The following is a 15,604-nucleotide window of genomic DNA, read 5'->3' on the forward strand; positions in this document are numbered from 1 at the left end:
ACAAAGAACGAGCTTTAGAAAGACATTCTAAAATAGTAATATAATAATAATTTTAAAAAAATTATATATATATATGTATAATTTTACAGTGATCTTAGTATGTAATTATTAAAGGGGTTAAATCTGAGCAAATATATGAAATGTTGATAAGTTTTCGGCACTCTGTGGACATTTAAAACAATGTCGTAAAGATGCATTGTTTAATGATATATTAGTGAATCTAGGTACTGATGCAAAATTCTGATCTCTGTATACATGTACAAATAATTTGTGACCCTGGACCACAAAACCAGTCTTAAGTGTCAATTTTTAAAAATGTGAATATACATAGCTGAACAAATAAGCTTTCTATTGATGTATGATTAGTTAGGATCTGACAATATTTGGTCAAGATACAACTATTTGAATATCTGGAATCTGAGGGCTCAAAAAAAAACTAAATACTGAGAAAATTGCCTTTTTACGTTTTTCATAAGTTCTTGAATCTTAGCAATGCATATTACTTATCAAATATTAAGTTTTGATATATATTTATGATAGTAAATTTACAAAATATCTCCATGAAACATGATCTTTTCCTAATATTCTAATGATTTTTGGCATTAAAGAAAAATCTATAATTTTGACCCATACAACGTTGGCTATTGCTACAGATATACCCCGGTGACTTGAGACTGGTTTTGTGCTCCAGGGTCACATTTGGTCTTCATGGTTTGATTTCTAGACCGTCTTTGGACATAGTTCAAAGGGGTGAACAGGGGTTTAGTGTGGTTTAATTAAACAGCCTCAAAAATAGTTGAGTAGCAGCACAGAAGTAATAGCAATTAACTTATCCCTTGCAGCAAAGCACAAATCACATCATACACACCACACCTCACAGAGCAGCTATTCCACATAGATCCTCAAAGCCAAATTAATTAAAAAGTTTTCCTCAAACTGAATACACAGCCACATAAATGAAAAAAAGCACATCAACTGGTAATTCATCATATTGTTCAAAACTTTGGAGTCAGTCTGGAGACAGTAAAAATGTAAAATATATAATTTTTATTATCACTTATTTAGCAAGGATATATGAAACTGATGAAAAAGTGACCTTTAAAGACATTTATAATGACACAGAAAATTTTTTTTCTTTCGAACTTATAAGTATAAAAGTTGACAAAAAATATTAAGCAGCACAACTATTCACAACACTGATATAACAATAAGAAATGTTTCTTGAGCACAGATCAGCATATTAGAATGATTTCAGAAAATCATGTGACACTGATAACTGATAATGGCTGCTGAAAATTCAGCTTTGCCATCAAAGAAATAAATGAAATAAAATATAATAAAATATAAAGTAGTTATTTTAAAATGTAACAATATAATTTATTTTTTATTTTTTGTATTTTTGATCCAATAAATCAAGTATTACTGAGCATTGAAGAGATGTTAAAACGTTAAATCTAACTGCCCTCAAACTGTTGATTAGTAGTGTACACCGAATGTAAGTTATGAATGTGTATGGGCAGCTGCAGCATCTGAGAACCATCTCATCCATGAATCCTTTAAAGATAAAATGCCACTTTTCTAATTCATTTTTACAGCAGGGTAAATGAAACACCAATGGGCAAAGCTGTGCAAAAATGAAACAAGGTAATTTGTTTGGATTTATTTGGCTTTCTGCCAAAACTAAAGACATCTGCTCCTAAGAAATGCTAAAAATACAACACAGGAAATTAAAACCTCTTCAGGGAGAGATAATGAGAGTCGACGAGACTGGGTTAAGAGTTGAGAAAGTAAATTCTTTATTAATAACAGCTTTTAGTAGTGTTTCAAAATGACAATTTGGCATGTTGCGCTTTCAGAGATGGCTGTGCATTGTTTTGATATGCTCTCTCCATTTTTGAACAGGAGGACTGCCACAAGCCACAAGTTTTTTAAAAAGTGGACTGGGCTCCAAATGAGGCACATCAGGATTGGCTTGGTGGTAATGCTCCAACCTCTGCAGCACTCTTTCCAGGCCCACCATGCTGGCGTAGAACATGGGCCCACCTCGATGCCTTGGAAAGCCATAACCAAACAGATAGATGACATCAATATCCTCGGGTCGGGCAGCTATGCCATCTTCCAGGATACGGAAGCCCTCGTTGGCCAAGGCAAAAAGGCATCTCTCAATTATTTCCTGGTCTGAGATATTGCGCGGTTGAATGCCGTACCTGCTCCTGTACATCTCGAGGAGGTTCTGGATAAGTGGGTCAGGCTTTGCATTTGTTCCTCCAGGTTTGTCGTACATGTACCAACCACGACCTGTCTTCTGACCAAACCTGCCTTGTTCACAGATCATGTCTGGAACTGGACAGTACCTACGCCCTTGGCGCCTGCGTGGGGGATTTTTTGGGTCAACGTCAGGACCAGTCAACCCAGATTCCTTCCGGATTCTCCAACCCACATCAAGGCCTGCGAGGTCAGACATCCTAAAGACTCCCATCGCAAAACCAAAGTCCTCCAGAGCCTTGTCGACTTGTTCAGGTGTGGCTCCCTCCTCCAGCAGGAAGGTGGCTTGATCCAGGTAAGGCTTTAGCATGCGGTTTCCAACAAAACCAGGGCAGTTTCCAACAGCGACACTTACTTTTCCCATCCTTTTTCCAAGGCTCATTGCTGTAGCGATGGTTTCACTTGAGGAACGAGGCCCGCAGACAACTTCTAGGAGCTTCATGACATGTGCAGGTGAGAAGAAGTGCATCCCAACCACCAGGTGTGGTCTGTCTGTCACACCAGCCAGCGCATCCACATCCAGACCAGACGTGTTGGTGCAGAGTACAGTGGCTGGTCTACAAACCTTGGACAATTCTTGGAAAACACGCTTCTTAAGTGCCATGTCTTCAAAGACGGCTTCGATAACAAGGTCCACATCCTTCAGGTCCTGTAAGCTGAGGGTGAATTTGAGGAGATTGAGAGAGGCACTCACTCCCCGTCTTTTGGCATCTCTCTCCAGCATGCCAATCACCATCTGCTTTCCAGTCTCCAAGAGTTTCTTTTCTGACTCTACAGCAATGACAGAAATTCCCACACGTGCCAGAGACACAACAATGCCTCTTCCCATAGTGCCCAGACCTAAAAGGGTGACAAATTGACGGTCAGCACAGAGTCAGACAAAACCACCAATTTAAAATAACATATTAGACAACAATAACAATTAGACTTGTTCAATGGCAGATGGTGAAACTGAGCAGAGCACAAAACAATTGTATGCATGATGGTTTGCACAGTGCCAGCATCTTTCCTCTGTGATAAGAGAACATTTCTGCTTCTTTCAAACTTCAAACAAACAGATGTTTTCAACACTGCCGAAAATCAACATTAGCACACTAACTACCAATAAATATGCATAAAGCTGTCCAAGATGAAAATGCTGAACAGGAATGAAAAAATGGGGGTTTAAAATTAACTATAAAAAAAACAGAAGGCACACTGATCAAATATATGCTTTAAAGTTCCATATATATATATATATATATATATATATATATATATATATATATATATATATATATAAGTCTGAATATGGTTTTGTCCATACAATGAGAGTCAGTGGATCCACCTTTGTTCCTCAAATTATTTTATTTTATAGTCAACTGAAGAAAGTAAGTCCTACGAGTTTGGAACATTAGAAAAGGGAGAAAATGATGGCAGAATTTTTTTACATATTTCTGTCTATCCCTCTACAATGCAGTGATATTTTATATTTTTATATACTATTATAGTTTTAGTAATATTTTTGATTAGCTATATTTTCATATTTAAATTTTCTTAATTTTTTTAGCGCATGTGTTTAGTAAATGTTATTTATTATTATTATTATTATTATTATTATTATTATTATTATTATTATTATTTTTATTAATATGTACATACCATTTATGTTTTGTAAACACACCTTTATACTCTCAGGTGATTAATCAAATCAGGGGTTTGTCGACCACCTAATTTTGTGCTATTGATGTGCGTGCTTTTATTCTGTCTTTCCTCATTTAGTAATTTTAGTGCTTCAACTTGTTGCAGTCAGCTGCCAAGGCCAAGTTTTTAATCTAATATTTAAATTTTATATCAGCTATATTCAAACTAACATAAATGTTTTAATAGTTTTAGTTAGCAATATTAATCCTGGTACCATTCCCAGGTCTTGTTCATGCAGATGAAGACATTATTTTTTGTTACCTATGATTGCTGCACTCCGGATCTCTCTGGGTTTGCTGTTGTTCCATTGCGCTCCATTGGGTAGAGTCCATTTCCCAGCAGTCCTCTGAGCAAAGAAACAGTACTGAAGAGCCTGGGCCTGCCCAGAGTTGAAAAGAGTGGCCATCAGTTCGCTCTCCCGCTTTATTCCCTTGCTGTAAGGCATTGTAGCGGCTGCCCGCACCGCCTGAATACAAGCCAAAGGTGCCATCACTCCCCGAGCTTTCTTTTTAACCTGCATGGTGACCGCTTCTAAGAGGGCATCCAGATCAGGAGTACAGGGTGTGGTCAGCATGCTCACTCTTCGGGAAGACAGCGGTTTGCCTATTAATGATACACAAAATATGATGTCAAAATATATTCTGATACACGTCAATGCTGAGTGGAAATTACTGAACCTTGAATATTGCATGTTTCCGATTGGTTTACAGGTTACAGATTAACAATGGAAAGTTGTAGTGATCTATATATGGTATTACAAAAAAAATACAATACTTAAATCTCATACAGTGATGAAACTGTCAACAAGTTTATCAACAAATATTCCAAAATCCTTTTAGTAATCCATTAAGTTGAATCATGTCTGAAAGTGTATAATCATGGCACTCAGCACAGAAACACTACACAACACTAAATCTGACTTGAGTCCTGTTCTGTCTGGTACACACCCATTCACACATCCTGATGCGCGCACACACACACACACACACACACACACACACAGAACAGCCCATCAAAACTGCATTTTTCTGAATTTATCAGGTTCTAAAGTTTGACTTCCTGCCTTACTAAAAGGATTATGCAGGGCGGTACTTGATTCAATATAGCTTCTAACTGCATTAGATTTATCTTCCTCTCTGGAATCTGGGTCACACGGATGAGACTTAAAGGGCCAGCAGAACAAGAAACCAACAGTTTTGTCCTGTTTTGAGAAGATAATATAAAGCATATTGATAGGAATGAGTATTTTGAAAGGAGTTGATTCTCAAAATTTCTTTGGTGCAAATACTGCACGATTTTTCACTAAACTTCACCCATGAATTATCATGATGGCATTTTCACTGTACTGTACAATGGCTATGAGTTGTCCATTTCATGTAACACATAAAAGCATAAGGAGTGTTCATTTTGATGTCTAGTGTGATGTGCTATACCACATGATACAGATGTATCTGTGGTTGATCTGTGATGCTGTGGTTTCACTAATGCTGTGATTTATTGTGAGTAAGTACTGTAGAGCTGGGTCAGATCCTGATAGGTGCATTTGACAGATGTTTTCTGTGACTGGAAAACAATATAAATCTCTGTAGCAATGAGAACCGAGAGCGAGATTCTTCCGAAAGTATTTAGGGAGAATAAGTGTGGCACTTTTGTCTACTTTTTACATGGTTCCCTGTTAAATAAGTAATCAAATAAAACAAACACATAATAATCCTGGATTCACAAGTATTTGTCCCATTCATTGGGACATGGGATTTTAAACTAATTCTGTAAGTAAAGAGCTACAAGATGCATGACAACATTCCAACATTTGATTTGTGGCAAATAAATAAATAAATAATTGGAAATCAGTAAAAAGACACTCAGAGCACTTAAGACACTAATAACATCTTTTACGAGTAAATTAACGACTCAGCATTTTGAACTCGAAAGCAATGATACAAAAAAGTATTGACTTAATTAGTAATTATGAACCATAATAATTGTGCAATATATAAAAAATATTTGTCATTAAGGCTGCATTTATTGAATAAAAAATACAGTGATATTGTGAAATATTATTACAAGATTAAAACAGCTGGTTTCTATTGTAATATATTTATCCTTTGATGCTAAAGCTGAATTTTTAACAGCTGTTACTCCAGTATTCAGTGTCATGGTGCTCAAAAAGCATTTATTATTATTATTTTATTATGATGAAAACAGTTGCTGTGGTCCCACTTTATATTAGGTGGCCTTAACTACTATCTACTTAAACAGGGAAAATAAGTACAATGTTCTTATTGTGTTCATACAGAATTGCAAAATAATTTTGCTGCTATTGAGGTGGGATACGTGTAAGGTTATGCAGGTTTGGTGGTAGTAGTAGGTTTAAGGGTGGGTTAAGGTGTTAGGGATAGGTCAACAGTGTAAATATAAATGTACTTACAGAAATTGATTACAGATGTAATTACATGTTGTTTTTTAAATACAAGTAAATGAAAATAAAATAATAATACAAATAATACAATAATACAAATAAATATGAAAAAAAATTACAGTATGTACACAATTGTATCAAATTATTAATTTAAAGTAGTGCTGTCAGACGATTAATCATGATTAATTGTATCCAAAATAAAAGTTTTTGTTTACATGATAATAACTTATTTTGGATGTGATTTATCGATTGACAGCACTTATTTAAAGGTAAGTACACACAGTAGTAGTTAAGGCCACCTAATGTAAATAGGGTCCATTGTGGAAACTGTGATACTTTTTTCAGGAAAAACAGGATGTTAGAATAAAAAATCTTAATTATAAATAAACATTTGAACGGTACTGTGTGCATAAAGGGAGTGAGAAGTCTCTGCTGAGCTCTTTCAATGGAGAAAATCATTTTTACTTGAGGACACTACTGTTCTACATAATCGATCACATTCATGAGATTTAACTTCCATGCTAATTCTCAGCCATTCTCTTTAAACGAATTCTCGGTCACATTTTGAGGTAGAATTAACCTGTTTACATTCTAAAAGACTTGACCGTTTTGAACCATTTACAGTAGGTATTTAGCATTAGTCAGTGAATCTGTTTCCACCATACCTGCTCCGCAGTTCCATTTAGTTGACTGTCGTGAGGATTTGGCCGGGTTGATCTTCACTCAGCGTGTGATTACAGTGAGAGCATTAGCTGTGGCCAATCTTTAATCGCCCTCCAGAGCTTATCCTGACTCTAGATGAACCCTGATCTCTCCCTAAGAGTGTCACTCACAACATTCACATTACAAGGGATCTGACTGGCTCCCTCAGTAGAGTACAACGAACAGCTGCAATTACTGTAGACCTAGAAAAGCTGAATAATTTGACAGAAATATTTCAGAGTGTCTAGCAATCCTCCCAATGATTTAATTGCTCTCATATGATTTTTCATTACTGGAGGAAATGGGGGGTCAAGAGAAGGTGATGGATTGGCATTCATTTTTCAGAAGCTGCAGAGAGAGTCTCTAATCGTTTTTTCAGACCGAGGATGATTCAACACCCTCCAAGCGACAGAATAAACAATCAGTTTTTGACTCCACTTGACCACTTAGTTTTTTAAAGACAATCAACGATTCTAGTCCCCGAGTAAAAATCATTAGCATTTTGCATATTCTAAAACTAATTTGAGGTGATATAAAGACCATCTTATAATAATAGGGAATTAAATCCTCAAGAACGTGACCTATTATTATGAAAAAAAGAAAACGTATAAAAATGTAGTTTGTTCAAATCGTTCCTCAATGCTCAGAGGGATCACAATTAATATTCTAATAATGTTTGTTCCTTTTCACATTCTTGAAAAATAGATCAAAAGAACAGAACAACTCTGAAACTCGTTGACAAGGATATGAAACATTAATTCCATTTGCTGTGACAAAGGGTTTATCTGGTACGTCCCCTGACTCTGAAAGCCTGCCAGAGACTCTGCTTCCCTTTACTGTTCAGGCTTTTATTATCCGTATTTCTGCTTTGCCAGCTCATGACATACCTACAGCTCTCAGGGCAAACTCCACAGCCACCTCACAAGTATTCTGTTCTGTGACCTGGTCAAGGATGCCCAGCTTCAGAGCCTCCTGGGCAGAGAGATGGCGGCCTGCAACATCAAACAATAATGCTGCTGTAGGTAAAAGGGAAACTGAGCGATGTGGGGTGCTTTATTTGATTATTTTTCTGCTTAATATATTATGATAACAGGTGAGGAGAATCCCATCATAATCATTAAACAACTGAAATCTGATTGCTCATTTGTTAAAGGATTAGTTCACTCAGAAATGAAAATAAATTACTCATGCTCACAGCGTTTCAGTCTAGCATGCTGTTATTTTAATAAATATGATATATATATATATATATATATATACATACATACATACATATGTGTGTGTGTAGTCATCATAAAAATTAAAAATGTTGTACAGAAAAAAAGGCAATAGTTGAATATTCTTTCTGTTTGTCTTCCACTGAAAAAAAAAAAAAAAATCCAAAACATATGTTTTGGAATGACATAAGGGTGAGTAAACAAATGACACAATTTTCATTTTTGGATGAACAAGCCCGAAGGCAAATCAATCAAAAACTAAATACAATAGTGACACCTAGTGGGAAAAGTTTTATTTATTACTGAAAACACAATGTAGTTATCTATTGCTTTCATTTTTTATTTTTTTTAGCACTTGCTAATTTGAAAATCTATTTAATTACGTATTAAATCTCTTTTGAATTAGCAGCAATGGCAGTTACAGAACATACAAAAAAGAATTAGGGGACTGGATAATTTTTTTCTTAGCCAATCAAAAATTTCAGAAACACTCTCCGCATGACTATGACTGTTACGTTTTTTAACAACAGTTGCAGAGAGGGCATGGGGTTGAAGTTAGAAAAGGGGCTGAAATCTGTTGGGGTGAATTGTGGGTGTGCCAGTAGGTTAAGTACAGGATTTACCAGTGGTGATCATCTCTAGGGCAGCAGGAATGCCAATGAGCCTGGGAAGACGCTGTGTTCCCCCTGCAGCTGGCAGGAGGCCCAAAGTCACCTCTGGAAGTCCAAGACGTGCCTGGAACACATAATACATTATACACTACATACTCAGTGCATAAACCACAAAACAACAACCTTTCCCTTCTTTGATAAACTTTAAATATTGATATCAAAGTTCAACCGATTAACTAGGGACATATCAACACTAGACAGTGTTGCACAATATGTGCACAAGAATAAAAAGCAGTACAAAATGGTTTACCTTAAAGTGTGCAATACGATAGTGACAGACTAGGGCTAATTCAAAGCCCCCACCTAGTGCCACCCCCTCTATGGCAGCAACCACAGGTTTCTGTCCAGCCTCTATGGCATCCAACAAGGGTACCAACGGAGGTCCTCTTAAAGGGCCAGCAAACTCACGGATGTCTGCACCTGCAGGAAAACATATCATCATGAGATATTATTAGCTTGTCTTCTTAAGGCTTGAACACACAGTGAGATGTATGTTTCTGCATGAGTTTGTCAGAAGAACTATAAAGTTAGGTTGTGTGACATCCTCAGTTGTAGGTCCAGTTTTTCTCTGTAACTATTTACAATGTTGGCAAGTGTTTTAAAGTCTGTTCAGATTTAAAAAGTCTATTACATAACTCAGCCAGAGGAAGCGTTTCATTGAAAGACTTAATAATAATCTTCAACCTAAAAAAAAAAGCTTATGGAAGATGTTTATCTTTAATATTCTAACCTCCACAAAACCTTCCGTTCTCTCCGCAGATGACCACTGCCGTGACCTTCGGGTCATTCAGGGCACGCTCCATGCTCTTTGCCATGGCATGACGCACTGCAGAACTAAGGAGAAGGCAGATGTTTATTTCACTATTGTTCATAAACTTAGATGGGTTTATAACAATGCACTTAAAAAGTGGACATTTGTCTATGTGGACAAAACCATGTGTATACATTAGCATTTATAAAACGTCTAATACAACGTAGTTCATTAGAAAATATATTACAAGAATGCAAGATTGTATGTATTACTGGAGTTTGTTTTTCTTTATTTAAAAAAAAAGGATAATAGTGCATTGAATGAATGCATTATGTTTTAGGAATATGCAGGTTTACACTCACCTCAAGGCATTGACTGGTGGGTTGGTAAGAGTGATCAGAGCAACTGATCGTTTAACAAGTTCATATCGTGCCATTTTGTCGAGTTGAACGATGTCGTTGTGTGTTGAAAGAAACGGGGGACTTTGGAACTTTGGAACACCAGCTAACTCAGTGCGTCAGTGCAATCGCACCCACTCCTTTATTATTTGAGCTTGGACGTCGGACGTAACTTACGTGTCTTCCATGACATTTGACTTTCACGAAGAGTATAAAACACTGCAGCTTTGCCAAAAAACTTATTTAAATAACATCTGGTCACAACAGGGGACGGCGCTTCCATTCCCGGAAGCGAATTCACTAAATTGCTCATGAAAATTAACGAAGTAAGCGAGGCCCACCCAGTATTCTCTTTATTTGATTTGGTGAAAGACAAATGTAATTTACAATTTTTGAATTGACAAAATGTTAAAAAGAGCAAACTAAATAGTATTATGAGTGGAAGTGTTTATTTCTTAGGTAATTTATATTTTAATTTCATAAATTACACAAAAGAATACCATAGTATGCTCTCAGAGAATAGAATAAATGTTAATAGTTAAATATAATATTTGACTTTTTCTGGTTCTGTTTTCTTATACTCTGGCCATATGTTGATACATTTCTGTTTAGTAAACTGGCAAATTAGCGAATTCAACAAAATCGACGTTCTAGCTTATGAATATTAAATAGATCACGTGGCCAGGCACGTCAAGAATCCTACCAATCAGCGGCTATGAACAGCAGCGTGTATATATAAATTAATATTAATACGTTTGTCCTTCTCTTACGTCTCTTACGTAGAATTCGTAGTTTGCGGAAGTGAATTAGACATTCAGTTCCTGCGCCCTCTAGTTACTCCGACATGCGTTCGCTTGTTGGTCTGATCGTTGTAATATTGACGGCTACTTTTTACCTTTATCTTCTGTCCACTAATCTCCCCCCTGGACCTCAGCTGCCTAAGAAAGAGCATGAAGGAGAGACGAGAACATCTAATGATGAGGAGGACAGCCCAAGTGGAATGGAGACTTCAGCCTCCAGGTGTGCTTCTCTTGCATGTGTGATAATGACCACTGTCTATCTTCTGCTATATGCAGCTCTCACAGCTGATTTTTCATCCTTTATCGGAGGATGTATAGCTTGCAAAGTGTAAAAAAAAAAACGTAAGTATGAAGCATTTCCAAAATGGATTCTCTCTGTCTCGTAGTTATCTCCAGCTTTCATTTGTCCTTTGGCACTGAAATTAGATCTGCTGTTGCTACCACGTTTATTCTTGTACATCCCTGCATATTAATCATATTAAAGAAGCTCGGTCTTTTTTCTGATATCTGATGAGTTAGTGTCACTGAACAAGATGCATAATCAGGAGAGATACTGTCCCTGCAAGTTTACTAATGTCCACCCTGTCATGTGACTTTATTCTGGTCCAGGTTGAAGTTCCCATCAGACCTGGATGAGCTGAAAGAGATGGCAGAGCTGTTGCAGTTTTACAAGACCGAGCACACAGGATATGTGTTGTTACTCTTCTGCAGTGCCTACCTCTACAAGCAGGCTTTTGCTATACCCGGTTCCTCTTTCTTAGTAAGGAGAGTATATAAGCATTATACTTAAATGGAGGTCAACTGCTTGAAAGAGTGGTCAAGCTATTTATTCCTTCTTGAAAGTGTGACATTTTCCTCATTTAGGGCTCGAAATGTGCATGCAATATTTCAACATTTAGATGGGTTTCGAATAGCCTGTACAAATTCTGCTGACTGCGATCATTTTCCATGTGATTCACCAAAAATCAAAACTTGTGAAACTCCATTTATTTTTGGTTGTTACTAGTATGTTGCAGAACTGAAAAGAAGCGTGAGAAATCTAAATTCCCCTTGGTTTGAGAACCATACATGACATAAAAGAAGAGGCTGTTTACAAGTACATCTCTTCCATCTCTCATTTGACCCTCTAACACACTAGCACTCTCTATTCAAGTTCCATTCTATCTGCCTTTTTCTCATTATAAAGAAAAAATCTTGAACCAGAAAAAAAACTTTTCACAGCTCCTAGCCTCCATATTGTTTGTTTGATTGCTTCTATTGTCCTCATTTGTAAGTCGCTTTAGATAAAAGTGGAATGATTAAATGTAAATGTACAATATACACAAATAATGTTATATACTATTTATACTTAGTTGTATTTATTTGCACCTCAGTGTGCGAACAGTCACAAAAAAATGTTATATTTCATCAATACGGGTACTGTAGATATGTACCAAAAAAAATACATATGTCAGATTGAGCCCTAACATAAAGGGAAGAACTGTTCATAATTTCTCATATTTTTGTAGTTTCTAATAAGCTGAGGTTTTTATGTATTTAGTATTTTTGGCAAACGATCTTCAAAACCAATGAAGGTCAGTTTGACAGATGGCAAGAGCATTATGTATAACGTGCACCTTTGATCTTACAACAATTTTTTTGTCTTCCACAGAACATCTTGGCTGGGGCCTTGTTTGGGACGTGGTATGGTCTTCTCCTCGCCTGTGTCCTCACCACAGTGGGCGCCACGCTCTGTTTCCTCCTGTCCCAGGCGTTCGGCAAACAGCACATTGTGAGACTCTTCCCTGGCAAAGTGGCCATGCTGCAAAAGAAGGTGCATCGAGATGTCTGAAAGTACAACATACGAAGTATCATTGCTTGATTTTTGTTCATAACTTAACTAATTCAGACTTTTTTTTTCCCAGGTTGAGGAAAACAGAAGTAGCTTGTTCTTTTTCCTGTTGTTCCTGAGATTCTTTCCCATGAGTCCTAACTGGTTCTTAAACATGACCTCCCCGATACTGAATATTCCTGTCACTCTTTTCTTCATGGCTGTCTTCATTGGTAAATGACAGTAGATGATATTTCAGAACATTTCCCTTGATGTTTGTAGATTTTATTTAAAACCTGTGTATTTGCTTTCAGGCCTGATGCCATACAACTTCATCTGCGTCCAGACGGGATCAATGCTGTCTACTATCTCCTCTCTGGACGACTTGTTCTCCTGGAGTGTGGTGTTGAAACTACTGCTTATTGCCTGTGTTGCTCTGCTCCCTGGAGCTCTGATCCGTAAATACAGCACTCGGCATCTCCATCTGGACGGCCTTGAAACAAATGGACTCAGTCAAGACAAGAAGAAGAACCGATAAGGGCCTTGGCTGCTTTGTGGGTGGCTATTTGTATTTAAAATCTTTTTTGTGGCCTCACATTTTTAAAAATGGAAATGTAATTTTTACATTTCTTTACTTGGAAGACTGCTTTGGTTTTACTTGCATGGGTTAAGTGAGAAAATTTCTGTATTTATATGTACCGGTAATCTTGGCGGTCTTGAATTCTGAATCCTGCCTTTATGTACGAGTCACAGAATTACTCATCTATTGGTTTTCACTTAGTATACATACTGTACATTTATTCCAGTGCACATCAGCTGTCTAGAACATGCTTTTGTGGTTTAAAATATGTGAAATCGTGCTGCCAAGTAATGACATTTGCGGTATTTAATATAATTCCTCTGTATGTACAGACTGTAAGAACATTTTGTATGTGAGTTACTGTCTTTGAAATCTCACAGCAGCCTTAAAAGTGACCTACCTCACTGAAGAGAAATATTTAATATTTTACTTTCTTGGAGTACTTCTTGGAGCTGTAAATATTCACTATTGGTTTTGTTTCTCTATGGGGACGGATGCAGTATGTGGAGTCCTGCCTAGTCACTCAACGGCCAACTTAATAATGTTGAAATGGTGAATTAAAGCAAATCCTTTTCTATGTATCAGTGGTTTTAGCAATGCTGGGAGCAGAATGCAGTATTTGTATTCACCGAACACCCACATCATGTGAGTAAAGCTGTTTATGATGTGATCAATCGTCTGATAATGAACTCAGTCCATTACCTTCTTCCAGAACATTTTATCTGTGTGCTGTTCATTTCAAGCCAGTGTTCATATGCACAGGTGATCAATGTTAGTGCAGGTTTTTTAAAGGTAAAAATGGCATCGCATTATGATTAGTGCAACTGTCTGACCAGGGAACCATGTCCTGCGTTTACCAGGGAATTTAGCTCCAGGCTGCCCTGGAAATAACTACAGCTGTCAAAAATCACTTCCTATACCCTATCTAGAGCTGCACAGTTTAAATTAATAATCTCATTGTGATTTTTCTGATCACTTTGAATAAAAAATTTTGTTTCTTTGTAGGGCTGTGCTATTTTGATAATATATCAGTATGTATAGAAAAATATAATAATAACAGTAGTAATAATTATTACTTAAAAATGTAACTATTCCAAGAAACACTGCTTATTACAAAATAAATAATATTTAATTGTGAAAAAGTATTAAAGGTAAAAAAATATTTTAGATGATAAATGTAAAATTACAATACTAATATTTATTGTGAAAATATAATCATTCTGCCCTTATTCAATCCCATAATGCACCTCCATGACGAGTGTTCTCTAACAGCTAGCTGCTAAAGAATACTTTAACACATTAACAACAATATGAACTTCAGACATGAGAATTTTATAAAGAATTTTTTATTGCTCAAATCCATGTTGATCAGCAGTACAGTTCACCTACATTTCAAAACAACATGGTTGTTAGCCAAAAAAAAAAAAAAAAGTTCAGCTCTCAGTCCCCCAAACCCACCTAACTACCCACAATCCAGCTGAAGGGACACGGCAGGCAGTGCAGCGAGCCCAGTCTCTGTTTCACACTGCTCAAAATGAACTGCCGTGAGAAGCTAGAGAGCTGCGTAGGAATGGATCTGCCGTGGTAAAGGCGCAAAGAAGTTTTCACAGCCTATGATTTGCATTGAATTCTCATGCATCGCTCTGATTTCCTGCTCTCATCCCAAGTTAAACACGACTACAACTGTGCCGCCATACTGTGAGCAACTACAGCTGTGCCTGTGGCCTATTCTAATATCAAAAAATAAACATTGAACAGCACCTACCTTAAGTCTCCATTCACCCTAAAAGCTTTAAGGCCCAAAGAAGACCACGGTGAGATTTCATGCCAACACAACAAACAACAGCTATCCTAAACTGACCTGATTCGCTCAACTTATATTAGCTATGACTTTTGGCCTAAAGTTAATGCAACGACCTCAATTCTTCCTAGCGTTACGTTACAGGATATCATAATGGATAGCGAGACAGCTTAATTATCAGACTACAGAGACAATATAACAGTGTGGTGTTAGTGAATGCACGTATCGACTAATGCTTCCGTAAAGTTAAATACTGACGCACACCTGACGAAGCCTCGAAATACAAACTCTAAAGAAAAGTTAAGAACCACTGTAGAACATTAGATAGGTGTCTAGTGACAGCGTGGAGTGTTACAGTTACAATAACAGTTCAAAGTGATCCGAGTTATCATACTGCTACACAAACCTGAACTCCATCAATGAGCAAACACCTGAGATTAAGCAGAAAGTCTATCATTCAGGGGAAATAACGGCCTCGTCTAGCTACAAGCCTTCACAGAGTCAAGA

General features: G+C 36.9%; 2 protein-coding genes across 2 annotated transcripts; one reads left to right on the forward strand and one right to left on the reverse strand.

The window, feature by feature from the left end:
• Positions 1–1,771: 1,771 nt before the first annotated feature.
• Positions 1,772–10,402, reverse strand: ehhadh (enoyl-CoA, hydratase/3-hydroxyacyl CoA dehydrogenase). Its single transcript, XM_026272176.1, has 7 exons — positions 10,071–10,402; positions 9,688–9,791; positions 9,208–9,377; positions 8,910–9,021; positions 7,957–8,061; positions 4,210–4,551; positions 1,772–3,105 (listed from the first exon to the last, which is right to left on the reverse strand). Exons 1-7 carry the CDS (start codon positions 10,142–10,144, stop codon positions 1,853–1,855), a joined length of 2,160 nt encoding a protein of 719 aa, XP_026127961.1. The 5' UTR covers positions 10,145–10,402; the 3' UTR covers positions 1,772–1,852.
• Positions 10,403–10,950: 548 nt separating this feature from the next.
• tmem41aa (transmembrane protein 41aa) lies at positions 10,951–14,010 on the forward strand. Its single transcript, XM_026272180.1, has 5 exons — positions 10,951–11,126; positions 11,516–11,666; positions 12,558–12,719; positions 12,811–12,949; positions 13,031–14,010. Exons 1-5 carry the CDS (start codon positions 10,951–10,953, stop codon positions 13,252–13,254), a joined length of 852 nt encoding a protein of 283 aa, XP_026127965.1. The 3' UTR covers positions 13,255–14,010.
• The last annotated feature ends 1,594 nt before the right edge of the window (positions 14,011–15,604 follow it).

Source organism: Carassius auratus, chromosome 9 (genome assembly GCF_003368295.1).
Source record: "Carassius auratus strain Wakin chromosome 9, ASM336829v1, whole genome shotgun sequence".
NCBI lineage: Eukaryota > Metazoa > Chordata > Actinopteri > Cypriniformes > Cyprinidae > Carassius > Carassius auratus.

Coding starts and splice junctions, on each gene's coding strand:
- ehhadh (XM_026272176.1), bottom strand. CDS start 10,144: ATGGCACGATATGAACTTGTTAAACGATCAGTTGCTCTGATCACTCTT. Junction 9,378..9,687: donor GAACGGAAGGTTTTGTGGAG/GTTAGAATATTA, acceptor GTTTTCCTGCAG/GTGCAGACATCCGTGAGTTT. Junction 4,552..7,956: donor GTTTGCCCTGAGAGCTGTAG/GTATGTCATGAG, acceptor TATCATTAATAG/GCAAACCGCTGTCTTCCCGA.
- tmem41aa (XM_026272180.1), top strand. CDS start 10,951: ATGCGTTCGCTTGTTGGTCTGATCGTTGTAATATTGACGGCTACTTTT. Junction 11,667..12,557: donor TACCCGGTTCCTCTTTCTTA/GTAAGGAGAGTA, acceptor TGTCTTCCACAG/AACATCTTGGCTGGGGCCTT. Junction 12,720..12,810: donor TGGCCATGCTGCAAAAGAAG/GTGCATCGAGAT, acceptor TTTTTTTCCCAG/GTTGAGGAAAACAGAAGTAG.